General features: G+C 37.7%; 1 protein-coding gene across 1 annotated transcript in view; it reads left to right on the top strand.

Annotated features, from left to right (window-relative positions):
• ryr1b (ryanodine receptor 1b (skeletal)) overlaps positions 1–14,369 on the top strand; it is a 297,504-nt gene that overhangs the window by 140,930 nt on the left and 142,205 nt on the right. Inside the window, exons 70-73 of the mRNA XM_062060917.1 lie at positions 4,720–4,960; positions 10,211–10,298; positions 10,393–10,485; positions 10,716–10,730. Of these exons, the coding sequence (XP_061916901.1) occupies positions 4,720–4,960; positions 10,211–10,298; positions 10,393–10,485; positions 10,716–10,730 (437 nt within the window). The remainder of the gene's footprint in view (positions 1–4,719; positions 4,961–10,210; positions 10,299–10,392; positions 10,486–10,715; positions 10,731–14,369) is intronic.

The following is a 14,369-nucleotide window of genomic DNA, read 5'->3' as shown; positions in this document are numbered from 1 at the left end:
TCTGTAACACGGCAGTAAAACGGCTGATCAAACAAAACAGAAGTCATGGTCATGGACCCAATAGCTGCGCAAGCTAGCTCTCCAATCAGCTAAACAGACTCAATAACTCCACGGTGACGTTTTGGTGAATTTACTGAGGAAATTGTGAAAGTGAAACAATACAAAAAGAATGCCGTTGTAAGTTAATAATACTAACACAGAGACTATTAGCTAAGGCTAACGATGCTAGCTTGATTACATTACGATAACACGTACAAATATGCATGAAAACACTCCTACTGGCATAACACATGGGACGCTTTAGTAAGAATTGTTTTAGTTAAAGTGGTGGTCAAAAGTGTACATACACTTGTAAAGAACATCATGTCATGGCTGTCTTGACTTTCCAATCATTTCTACAAGTCTTATTTTTGTGTGATGTAGTGATAGGAGCACATACTTGTTGCTCACAAAAAACATTCATGAAGTTTGCTTCTTTTATGAATTTATTATGGGTCTACTGAAAATGTGAGCAAATGTGCTGTGTCAAAAGTATACATACAGCAACATACATGATCAATTTTGGTGATGTAGAAAATTTGCAATCAAATCAAATGAGCTTCATGGCCTCTTAACTTCATGTGAGTGATTATGATTGACGACACCTGTTGACTTCTCTGAGCACATTTAAATATGTGATGCAGTCATTAGACTCGCTTACAAACACCACAATGGGAAAGTCAAAGAAACCCAGCACAGATCTGAAAAAACGAATCATTGACTTGAACAAGTCAGGAAAGTCACTTGGAGCCATCTCAAAGCAGCTTAAGGTCCCAAGAGCAACTGTGCAGACAATTGTTCTTAAGTATAAAGTGCATGGCACAGTTTTGTCACTGCCACAATCAGGAAGAAAACGCAAGCTATCACCTGCTGCTGAGAGAAAATTGGTCAGGATGATCAAGAGTCAACCTAGAACAGTGGTTCTTAACCTGGGTTCGTGAGTCGGGCTCAGGGATTCGGCGGAGGTCAAGACACACCCGACTCATCGTGTAAATAAAAACTTCTCCCTATCGGTGTATTACGGATACGGCAACAGCAGAAGTCAGACTGATTTGCAGGTGTGTAATTTGTTGTGAGTAGGGCTGCAACTAACGATTAATTTTATAATCGATCAATCTGTCGATTATTACTTCGATTAATCGATTAATAATCGGATAAAAGAGACAAACTACATTTCTATCCTATCCAGTATTTTGTTGAAAAAAAACAGCATACTGGCACCATACTTATTTTGATTATCGTTTCTCAGCTGTTTGTAAATGTTGCAGTTTATAAATAAAGGTTTATTAAAAAAAAAATTTTTTTAAATTATTTTAAAAAAAACAAACAAAAAAAACCCTCTGCGCATGCGCATAGTATAGATCCAACGAATCGATGACTAAATTAATCGGCAACTATTTTAATAATCGATTTAATCGATTAGTTGTTGCAGCCCTAGTTGAGAGTTTATGCACTGTGTTGGTTTTGTTGTTTGAACAAGGTGATGTTCATGCACGCTTCATTTTGTGCACCAGTAAAAAAAAAATGGTAACACTTTAGTATGGGGAACATATTCACCATTAATTAATTGCTTATTAACATGCAAATTAGTAACATATTGGCTCTTAACTAGTCATTATTAAGTACTTATTAATGCCTTATTCGGCTTGGCCTTATTATAACCCTGACCCTCTAACCCTGGCCCTAACCCTAACCAAATAACTCTAAATTAAGTCTTTGTTACTTAGAATATGTTCCCCATACTAAAGTGTTACCAAAAACATATAACTTTGTCTTGAATTTGAAAAAAATATATATATATATTTTTCACTAAAGAAGGGTTCGGTGAATGCGCATATGAAACTGGCGGGGTTCAGTACCTCCAACAAGGTTAAGAACCACTGACCTAGAACCACCAAAAAGCAGGACTGCAATGAATTGGCAGCTGCTGGAACACAGGTGTCAGTGTCCTCAGTCAAGTGTGTTTTGCATGGCCATGGACTGAGAGGCTACCATACAAGAAGGAAGTTCTTGCTCCAGAAGCCACACCTTAAGGCTCGTCTAAAGTTTGCTGCTGATCACATGGACAAAGATAAGACCTTCTGGAGGAAAGTTCCGTGGTCAGATGAAACAAAAATGGAGCTGTTTGGCCACAATACCCAGCAATATGTTTGGAGGAGAAAAGTTGAGGCCTTTAATCCCAGGAACACCATTCCTACCGTCAAGCATGGTGGTGGTAGTATTATGCTCTGGGCCTGTTTTGCTGCCAATGGAACTGGTGCTTTAAATGGGACAATGAAAAAGGAGGACTACCTCCAAATTCTTCAGGACAAGCTAAAATCATCAGTCCGGAGGTTGGGTCTTGTTGGGTGTTCCAACAGGACAATGACCCCAAACACACGTCAAAAGTGGTAAAGGAATGGCTAAATCAGGCTAGAATGAGGGTTTTAGAATGGCCTTTCCAAAGTCGTGTGGACAATGCTGAAGAAACAAGTCCATGTCAGAAAAGCAACACATTTAGCTGAACTGCAGCAATTTTGTGGTCAACAATTCCAGCAGAAGCTTGTGGATGGCTACCAAAAGCGCCTTATTGCAGGTAAACTTGCCAAGGGACATGTAAGCAAATATTAACATTGCTGTATGTATACTTTTGACCCTCACATTTTCAGTAGAGCCATAATAAATTCATAAAAGAAGCAAACTTCATGAATGTTTTTTGTGAGCAACAAGTATGTGCTCCAATCACTACATCACAACAAAATAAGAGTTGTAGAAATGATTGGAAACTCAAGACAGCCATGACATGATGTTCTTTACATGTGTATGTACACTTTTGACCACCACTGTATATTGTAAAACTTACAAATGTTGCTTGAAGAATACACTCGAGTAGAAACGCTGTTGACGGCGAGAAGACTAATCGGTATTTCCACTTCCGGTTGAAAGCACTAAATGGAAGGACACTGCATTGAGCGAACTTCTTCAAAATATGACGCCAAAGCTTGAGCAATAAAACACCGCCTGTTTTTTTGTTTTTTTTAACAATTTGTATCATGGCCGTAAGCAAAAAAAATGTGAAACACCGAAGTGTTTGTGTCGTGTCCATGGATGCGTGGGTATTCATAAGCCAGGGACGTGACACGTCACGATCTTGTTGCCTCATAGTAACATCGCGGTACCACAGCGGGCCGCTATGGAGACGACCGTGATCTAGTCCCAAACCAGTCCCGTGAGGGAAGGGGGGAAGGAATGTCGGAGCAGCTCACAGCAGTGATCTCCTGGAGGAGTTTTCAACAGGCTGGTGTGAACGGGGCGAAGGAATGTAGAAGGAAGCAGATCAGTATATTTTGGTTAGGGCAAGTAGATACAGTCTACTTCGTAATTTCGCCTTGCTGAGCGGAAAGCTTCTCCGAGATGTTACCTAGTTTGCGGTTTTGACATGAAATTGCCACAGTTTGAGTGCCTATCAATCACGTTACAAATGTGTCGATACACCAGGATCCAATCAGCAGATGCCTTGTTGTCATAGATACCTTTCATGTCCTCAACGGAAATAATTGCCAGGCACACGAGCCTCCACTTCTCCCACACGCCCGTCTTGTATCCAGCAGCAAACGTTCAGGACAGACGGGTTTACCCCAACCCGAGCTTCTCGTCGAGAACATCTTGTCAATTTCGTTGGGAAAGGAGTTGATCAATTCCATTTTTAACGTGGGAGAACAGCGAGGCTCCCAGAGAGTTGAGACGAGACGGAGAAGCAAAGATAAGGGAGAGGGAAGGGAAGCGTCCGCCTCTGTTGAGAGTAGAGATGTCCGATAATATCGGCCTGCCGATATTATCGGCCGATATATGCGTTAAAATGTAATATCGGAAATTATCGGTATCGTTTTTTTTATTATCGGTATCGTTTTTTGTTGTTGTTTTTTTTGTTTTTTTTAAATTATTATTAAATCAACATAAAAAACACAAGATACACTTACAATTAGTGCACCAACCCAAAAAACCTCCCTCCCCCATTTACACTCATTCACACAAAAGGGTTGTTTCTTTCTGTTATTAATATTCTGCTTCCTACATTATATATCAATATATATCAATACAGTCTGCAAGGGATACAGTCTGTGCTTCCTACATTATATATCAATATATATCAATACAGTCTGCAAGGGATACAGTCCGTAAGCACACATGATTGTGCGTGCTGCTGATCCACTAATAGTACTAACCTTTAACAGTTAATTTTACTAATTTTCATTCATTACTAGTTTCTATGTAACTGTTTTTATATTGTTTTACTTTCTTTTTTATTCAAGAAAATGTTTTTAATTTATTTATCTTATTTTACTAATTAAAAAAAAAAAAGTACCTTATCTTCACCATACCTGGTTGTCCAAATTAGGCATAATAATGTGTTAATTCCACGACTGCATATATCGGTTGATATCGGTATCGGTTGATATCGGTATCGGTAATTAAAGAGTTGGACAATATCGGAATATCAGATATCGGCAAAAAGCCATTATCGGACATCCCTAGTTGAGAGCAAGCAAGAAGTTATCTTGCACTATTAGCTTTATTTTGCTCCAACAATTGTATGTAATGAAAGACAACAGTTCAAACGTTGTGTTGATATTGTTGTTCAAATGTACAGTTCATACACGTGAAAACACCTGGATTGTACCCATGTTCTTCCACCCGCAGTTTTCGCCCAGCCCATCGTCAGCAGGGCCAAGCCGGAGATGCTGAAGTCCCACTTCATCCCCACCATGGAGAAGCTGAAGAAGCGCTCGGGCAAGGTGGTGGCGGAGGAGGACCACCTGCGCATGGAGGGCAAGATGGAGGTAGACAGCGAGAATGGAACCATCCGAGACGAGTTTGCTGTCCTGTGCCGCGACCTCTACGCCCTCTACCCCTTGCTCATCCGCTACGTGGACAACAACAGGTGGGACGTCCTCTTTCTAGCTCCTTTTTTAAAATGAATATCACAAAAAAAACATAAAAAATGGAATTTAACAAGAAAATATTGACACAAATAACACTCATTTTTACTTTAAAACTGTTATTGCTCAAAACAAATACACACTTATAATCGACTGATAGATCTGAAGTAAGTCTAAAGTAAAAATAATTGATATGATGTTTGACTTACAAACCCCGTTTCCATATGAGTTGGGAAATGGTGTTAGATGTAAATATAAACGGAATACAATGATTTGCAAATCCTTTTCAAGCCATATTCAGTTGAATATGCTACAAAGACAACATATTTGATGTTCAAACTCATAAAGTTTTTTTTTTTTTTGCAAATAATAATTAACTTAGAATTGCATGGCTGCAACACGTGCCAAAGTAGTTGGGAAAGGGCATGTTCACCACTGTGTTACATGGCCTTTCCTTTTAACAACACTCAGTAAAGGTTTGGGAACTGAGGAGACACATTTTTGAAGCTTCTCAGGTGGAATTCTTTCCCATTCTTGCTTGATGTACAGCTTAAGTTGTTCAACAGTCCGGGGGTCTCCCTTCTGCTATTTTAGGCTTCATAATGCACCACACATTTTCAATGTCTGGACTACAGGCAGGCCAGTCTAGTACCCGCACTCTTTTACTATGAAGCCACGTTGATGTAACACGTGGCTTAGCATTGTCTTGCTGAAATAAGCAGGGTCGTCCATGCTTGGATGGCAACATATGTTGCTCCAAAAGCTGTATGTACCTTTCAGCATTAATGGTGCCTTCACAGATGTGTAAGTTACCCATGTCTTGGCCACTAATACACCCCCATACCATCACACATGCTGCCTTTTACACTTTGCCCCTAGAACAATCCGGATGGTTCTTTTCCTCTTTGGTCCGGAGGACACGACGTCCACAGTTTCCAAAAACAATTTGAAATGTGGACTCGTCAGACCACAGAACACTTTTCCACTTTGTATCAGTCCATCTTAGATGAGCTCAGGCCCAGCGAAGCCGACGGCGTTTCTGGGTGTTGTTGATAAACGGTTTTCGCCTTGCATAGGAGAGTTTTAACTTGCACTTACAGATGTAGCGACCAACTGTAGTTACTGACAGTGGGTTTCTGAAGTGTTCCTGAGCCCATGTGGTGATATCCTTTACACACTGATGTGGCTTGTTGATGCAGTACAGCCTGAGGGATGGAAGGTCACGGGCTTAGCCGCTTACGTGCAGTGATTTCTCCAGATTCTCTGAACCCTTTGATGATATTACGGAGCGTAGATGGTGAAATCCCTAAATTCCTTGCAATAGCTGCTTGAGAAAGGTTTTTCTTAAACTGTTCAACAATTTGCTCAGGCATTTGTTGACAAAGTGGTGACCCTCGCCCCATCCTTGTTTGTGAATGACTGAGCATTTCATGGAATCTACTTTTATACCCAATCATGGCACCCACCCGTTCCCAATTAGCCTGTTCACCTGTGGGATGTTCCAAATAAGTCTTTGATGAGCATTCCTCAACTTTATCAGTATTTATTTCCACCTTTCCCAACTACTTTGTCACGTGTTGCTGCCATCAAATTCTAAAGTTAATGATTATTTGCACACAAAAAAAATGTTTATGAGTTTGAACATCAAATATGTTGTCTTTGTAGCATATTCAACTGAATATGGCTTGAAAAGGATTTGCAAATCATTGTATTCCGTTTATATTTACATCGAACACAATTTCCCAACTCATATGGAAACGGGGTTTGTATTTTTAACACTTATTTGTGGGGGTCTCTTACTTAATTTTTTTAAAACTGTCATTGTTCAAAAAATGAAAATGAATCAAAATCAATGTTTTGAATTAGTGACCTATTTTAGGCTGCAATTTTAACATTTTGTGTTTTTGCCAATAAAAACATGGATTTATTTGATTAAAAAAGGGCACAAAACAAAAAAAAATAAAAGTCAACAGGAAGATCTGAAGTTGATCTATAGATATTTAAGTGTTGAAAGTAAAAAAAAATTTTTAAAAAATTATGTTACAGCCTTATTCTGAAAATTAGTTTTTGTCCTCAAAGTTCTACACACAATACCAATAATGACAATGTGAACATGTATTGTTTTTATTTTTGCAAATGTATTGGAAAAAAATAAAATAAATCACATGTACAAAAGTATTCACAGCCATTGCTCAATACTTTGTTGATGCACTTTTGGTATCAATTAAAGCCTCAAGTCTTTTTGAATACGATGCCACACACTTGGCACTAGGGATGGAACGGTGTTTAATTTTACTACACAATTTTGCAATATTGACACAAGTTACACACATGCTTTACTTTAAAACTGTTATTAATTATCTGTATCGTTTTTTGTTTTTTTTTGTTTTTTTTATTTTTTTATTAAATCAACATAAAAAACACAAGATACACTTACAATTAGTGCACCAACCCAAAAAACCTCCCTCCCCCCATTTCTTTCTGTTATCAATATTCTGGTTCCTACATTATATATCAATATATATCAATACAGTCTGCAAGGGATACAGTCCGTAAGCACACATGATTGTGCGTGCTGCTGCTCCACTAATAGTACTAACCTTTAACAGTTAATTTTACTCATTTTCATTCATTACTAGTTTCTATGTAACGGTTTTTATATTGTTTTACTTTCTTTTTTATTCAAGAATTTTTTTTAAATTTAGTTATCTTATTTTATTCATTTTTTTTAAAAGTACCTTATCTTCACCATACGTGGTTGTCCAAATTAGGCATAATAATGTGTTAATTCCACGACTGCATATATCGGTTGATATCGGTATCGGTTGATATCGGTATCGGTAATTAAAGAGTTGGACAATATCGGAATATCGGATATCGGCAAAAAGCCATTATCGGACATCCCTAGTTGAATGTCAAAATAGTTTATATGATGTTTGACTTATTTTTCACACTTTTTTGCCAGGGTCTCTTACTTTACTTTTTTAAACTGTCATTGTTAAAAAAAAAAGAAAACTAATCAAAATCAATGTTATGAATTGTTGACATATTTAAGGCTGCAATTATTTCACATCAAATGTGTTGGCCCTGCGATGAGGTGGCGACTTGTCCAGGGTTACAGGAATTTCCCCCCTTTAAAAAATGAAAGGGCAATATACAAACCTCTCTATATCTCACATTTCCCGACCGATTTGAACGGTTCCAACATCCACACACTCCACTCACCCTGGACATTCAAGCCAGCATATTTCACGGTTCTGAAAGTTTCCTGATTACCCGAAATTTCCAGGAATTTCCCCTCTTTGAAAATGAATGGGAAATATAAGAACCTCTCTATAACCCACATTTCTAAACCGATTTGAACGGTTCCAACATCCACACACCCCACTCACCTTGGGCATTCAAGCCGGCATATTTCACGGTTCTGAAAGTTTCCTGATTACCAGAAATTTCCAGGAATTTTCCCCCTTTAAAAAATGAATGGGCAATATACAAACCTCTCCATATCTCACATTTCCTGACCGATTTGAACGGTTCCAACATCCACACACTCCACTCACCTTGGGCATTCTAGCCAGCATATTTCACGGTTCTGAAAGTTTCCTGATTACCCGAAATTTCCAGGAATTTCCCCTCTTTGAAAATGAATGGTCAATATAAGAACCTCTCTATAGACCACATTTCTAAACCGATTTGAACGGTTCCAACATCCACACACTCCACTCACCTTGGGCATTCAAGCCAGCATATTTCACGGTTCTGAAAGTTTCCTGATTACCCGAAATTTCCAGGAATTTCCCCTCTTTGAAAATGAATGGGCAATATAAGAACCTCTCTATAGACCACATTTCTAAACCGATTTGAACGGTTCCAACATCCACACACTCCACTCACCTTGGGCATTCAAGCCAGCATATTTCACGGTTCTGAAAGTTTCCTGATTACCCGAAATTTCCAGGAATTTCCCCTCTTTGAAAATGAATGGGCAATATAAGAACCTCTCTATAGACCATATTTCTAAACCGATTTGAACGGTTCCAACATCCACACACCCCACTCACCTTGGGCATTCAAGCCAGCATATTTCACGGTTCTGAAAGTTTCCTGATTACCAGAAATTTCCAGGAATTTTCCCCCTTTAAAAAATGAAAGGGCAATATACAAACCTCTCCATATCTCACATTTCCCGACCGATTTGAACGGTTCCAACATCCACACACTCCACTCACCCTGGACATTCAAGCCAGCATATTTCACGGTTCTGAAAGTTTCCTGATTACCTGAAATTTCCAGGAATTTCCCCTCTTTGAAAATGAATGGGCAATATACAAACCTCTCCATATCCCACTTTTCCAGACCAATTCGAACGGTTCCAACATCCACACACTCCTCTCACCCTGGACGTTCAAGCCTTTCAGTTGCGCTTGCAGTGTTTCCCATAAACTGCCAAGATACCTGTGGCGGTGGGGGCGTGGCTATGGGCGTGGTCACCATGACATCATCGATTAATTTGCATAATTTACTACAATGATATGATTTTCTCTAAAAAGGCTCAAAAAATGTATACTTACTAATTAATAATAATAGTTTTGTTTTAAATGTTAATAATAATAGTTTTGTTTTAAACGTCCATCCATCCATTTTACAATATAATTACAACACTTTATGTACATATTTATATACAGATTTGAACAATAAGTTATTCACTGAAATATATTCATTAATTGTGGTTCTTACAAAAAAATATCTTATAAAAGCTAAAATGTCTCTTAAAGCTCTGCCCCTTTAATTAGTGCATACTAAATAATTTAACTTTAGCCTACTACTACACCCATATTATTTACCAGCAACATAAAGTGAAACAGAGGCAGAGGTGTCCTGCCACAGTCAGTAACAAATAAACAGAAAACAGTAGTGGTCAAATACAAATAAGGCAACAAGAGAAGTATCCTACACTTCTCTTTTGTAAAGTAAATCTGAACAGCCGATACAGGCATCTACATCAACTATATGATTTGCCTGAGAAGCTGGACAGGACAAAAAAAAAAAAAAAAAATTATTTATTTGTGGCGGACGTAATTCTTACAAATAAATGAATGTGTGGGAAACACTGACATGTTTTGTCCACATTAATTGAAAATTCTCGCTGACTGTGCGACTTTCGGTGGAAAGAATGCTGACAATGATTGCGGTAGAAAAGTGGCCTTAAATGAGATTAGAATGCTTGAGTTGTCCCTGCTGTTTGTCCCCAGGGCAAGATGGCTGACATGTCCAGATCCTGATGCAGAGGAGCTCTTCAGGATGGTAGGGGAGGTCTTCATTTTCTGGTCCAAATCTCACGTGAGTCCCTGTCCCCCCACACCACACCCCCGGTCTTCTCGTCCCACACGCCACTCCCGTGAGGTGTCATCTGCTGGTGTCTTGACAAATGCAGAACTTCAAGCGGGAGGAGCAGAACTTTGTGGTGATGAACGAGATCAACAACATGTCCTTCCTCACCGCCGACAGTAAGAGCAAGATGAGCAAGGTGAGAGCGGCGGGAAAGTTCAGTCCGTGCGCCGTCACACAGGAAGGGACTCATCTCTGATAATCAATCCCGTACTAATCAAACATTCTAACATATTCTCTCTCCTCCTGGATGTGAGTGTGGGTGCGGTGTAAGGTAGCACGTGTCAGCTGGCACACCAGCAACAGAGTAAGGTGGCGTGTCGCTAACTGTGCTTTCTCCTTGTGTCCTGGGACGGCGGGCCCCCGTAGGCCGGAGACGGAGAGGTTAGACTGTGTTTGTGCACGAGCGCCGTGCTGACCGCATGGCACCCGTGGACCGCCGCACTTGTTGCACACAGCGGGGTGGCTGCGCCTAGCGATGCTGTGGTGACGCCGTGGACGTGGAAAGTGGACACTCGTTGTTGTGACAGCCGTGAATCGTTTCAAAACTTGACTCTTTAGCAACTAACGTGTGAGGCGAGACGTCCTTGAGATGGGGTTGTACGCTACACTGCAAAAAGTCAGTGTTCAAAAACAAGAAAAAACTAACAAAAATGAAGGGTATTTTACTTGAACTAAGCAAAATTATCTGCCAATAGAACAAGAAAATTTGGCTTGTCAAGACTTTACAAAACAAGTAAAATTAGCTAACCTCAATGAACCCAAAAATACCTTAAAATAAGTATACCGTATTTCCTTGAATAGCCGCAGGGGCGCTAATTAATTTAAAACCTCCTGTCACTCCGGCGCTTACCAGAAGCCTGCGGGATGGCCAAGCATGCGCTAATTATTTTAAAACCTCTTCTCACTCCGGCGCTTACCTTATCATGAAAAGCACATTTAATAAAAAAAAACATTATTATTGTCTTACCTTTAGGTATAAATGAGTCCATGCCAGCTCCTTTTGAAGAAAAGCATCGATATAGAAGTATTCCTTATCTTTCTTCAGTTTTAAAAGTCTCTCTGTCTCGATGGAGATCTTCCTTTTAAGTATTACCTCCTGCTTCGATTGAAAGTCCAGTTTAGAAAACTGTTTTATTTTAGATATTTAATCCTCCATGGTAAAAGTCCAAGCAAACAATGGCTGCGCACTCTTGCTGCCGATTGTCGTCTTCTTCTGCAGCACCGGTCTTCTGCAGTACCAGCAGTTGCAAGAAGGATCACTAGCGCCCTCTACCCCCAGGAGGCGGGAGTCATTTAATGACTCATATTTGACCCGGCGGAAGTGCCAAGCATGCGCTCATTATTTTGCGAAACGAGTTTGACCCCGCTGTAATTCTAGGCATGCGAATACCATATTCCCGGCGCCAATTCAAGGAAATACAGTATTCTCACTAATAACAAGTGCACTTTTCTTGGTATAAAAAAAGAGACATTTTGCTCAATATGTTGAAAAATATTCTTAAATGAAGTAAATGCTAGTGCCATTATCTTGACATAATGATATGCGCTCGGCATTACATTTCTTGAAACCAGCAAACTTATACTAAAAACTAGTTTATTGTTCTTAATGGAAAGGCAACAAGGCAAGTGCGTGCTCTTTTAGTCAATTAGTGCGCATATATACAGCCCGGCCCCCGGCCAAACTTTTTTTAATTGTAATTTTGAAGAATAGATCTGAATGTGCATGAACTATTTCTGTTCAAAATTGTTTGAAATGTCACATCTTAAATGTTTTTTTTTTTCATGCTTGCAATAACAAATGATTACTTTAAAGCAGGGGTCACCAACCTTTTTGAAACCAAGAGCTACTTCTTGGGTAATGATTAATGTGAAGGGCTACCAGTTTGATACACACTTAAATAAATTGCCAGAAATAGCCAATTTACTCAATTTACCTTTAACTCTATGTTATTATTAATAATTAATGATATTTATCTTTGTGGAAACACTGATCATCTTAATGATTCCTCACAATAAATATATATAGAAACAGATAAATATCAATATGCAACACTTTATTTTTATATTTTCTCTAAGTGCACATTTTTCAAATTGAACATTTTCAAATGATCACTTCTAAGACAGTCTTGTGAAATCACAATATCCCATTTTCACTAGCTAGCCTCTAACATTTTTATATAAGAGGAGAAAACACGAAAAAAATGAAAATAAAATTTTGAAACATAGTTTATCTTCAATTTCGACTCTTTAAAATTTACAATTCAACCGAAAAAAAAGAAGAGAAAAACTAGCTAATTTGAATCTTTTTGAAAAAATTTAAAAAATAATTTATGGAACATCATTAGTAATTTTTCCTGATTAAGATTCATTTTAGAATTTTGATGACATGTTTTAAATAGGTTAAAATCCATGTTAGAATATGTAACAAATTGGACCAAGCTATATTTCTAACAAAGACAAATCCTTATTTCTTCTAGATTTTCCAGAACAAAAATTTTAAAAGAAATTCAAAAGACTTTGAAAAAGGTTTTAAATTTGATTCTACAGATTTTCTAGATTTGCCAGAATAATTTTTTTGAATTTTAATAATAATAAGTTTGAAGAAATATATCACAAATATTCTTCGTCCAAAAAAACAGAAGCTAAAATGAAGAATTAAATTAAAATGTATGTATTATTCTTTACAATAATAATTAAAAAAAATTACTTGAACATTGATTTAAATTGTCAGGAAAGAAGAGGAAGGAATTTAAAAGGTAAAAAGGTATATGTGTTTAAAAATCCTAAAATCATTTTTAAGGTTGTATTTTTTCTCTAAAATTGTCTTTCTGAAAGTTATAAGAAGCAAAGTAAAACAATAAATTAATTTATTCAAACAAAGTGAAGACCAAGTCATTAAAATCTTTTCTTGGATTTTCAAATTCTATTTGAGTTTTGTCTCTCTTAGAATTAAAAATGTCGAGCAAAGCGAGACCAGCTTGCTAGTAAATAAATAAAATTTAAAAAATTGAGGCAGCTCACTGGTAAGTGCTGCTATTTGAGCTATTTTTAGAACAGGCCAGCGGGCTACTCATCTGGTCCTTACGGGCTACCTGGTGCCCGCGGGCACCGCGTTGGTGACCCCTGCTTTAAAGAGTGTTGATGACACAGCTTTGCAACAGTTGGTATTCTAGTTTCAAGCATGTTTTACTCAATATAGGTCATCAAATCTCAGCAACAAGCTGTAATATCTTACTGAGATCATTTAGGAGCAAAACACTTAAAACAAGTAAAACACTGTAACATAAAATCTGCTTAGTGAGAAGAATGATCTTATCCTACAGAAAATAAGCAAATATCACCCTTATTTGAGATATTTCATCTTACTTAGATTTCACTTTTTGCAGTGTACTAATCACCATTTAAAAAGGTACCATGCTGCAAAGGTGCTCAAAAAAGTACTTCAACTGAAATCTTTTAACCAATTTTTATACAAAAACAACACATTGAAAATGATTCCCTTTGTAGAAGAAACATTATTGTAGATAAAAACACTGTTGTATGTACAGTACAGGACAAAAGTTTGGACACACCTCCTCATTCAATCTTTATTTTCATGACTATTTACATTGTAGATTGACACATCAAAACTACTATTGAACACACGTGGAGTTATGTACTTAACAAAAAAAAGGTGAAATAACTGAAAACATGTTTTATATTCTACACTGCAAAAAGTCAGTGTTCAAAAACAAGAAAAAAAATACAAAAATGAGGGGTATTTTATTTAAATGAAGCAAAATTATCTGCCAATAGAACAAGAAAATTTGGCTTGTCAAGACTTTCCAAAACAAGTCAAATTAGCTAACCTCAATGAACCCCAAAATAGCTTAAAATAAGTATATTCTCACTAATAACAAGTGCACTTTTCTTGGTAGAAAAAAAGAGACTTTTTTTGCTCAATATGTTGAAAAATATTTTTAAATGAAGTACATGCTAGTGCCGTTATCTTGACATAATGATATGCGCTCGGCATCATGA

Source organism: Entelurus aequoreus, linkage group LG10 (assembly GCF_033978785.1).
Source record: "Entelurus aequoreus isolate RoL-2023_Sb linkage group LG10, RoL_Eaeq_v1.1, whole genome shotgun sequence".
NCBI lineage: Eukaryota > Metazoa > Chordata > Actinopteri > Syngnathiformes > Syngnathidae > Entelurus > Entelurus aequoreus.
The sequence above is the reverse complement of the archived record's forward strand: the minus strand, read 5'-3'. Positions and strand labels throughout refer to the sequence as shown.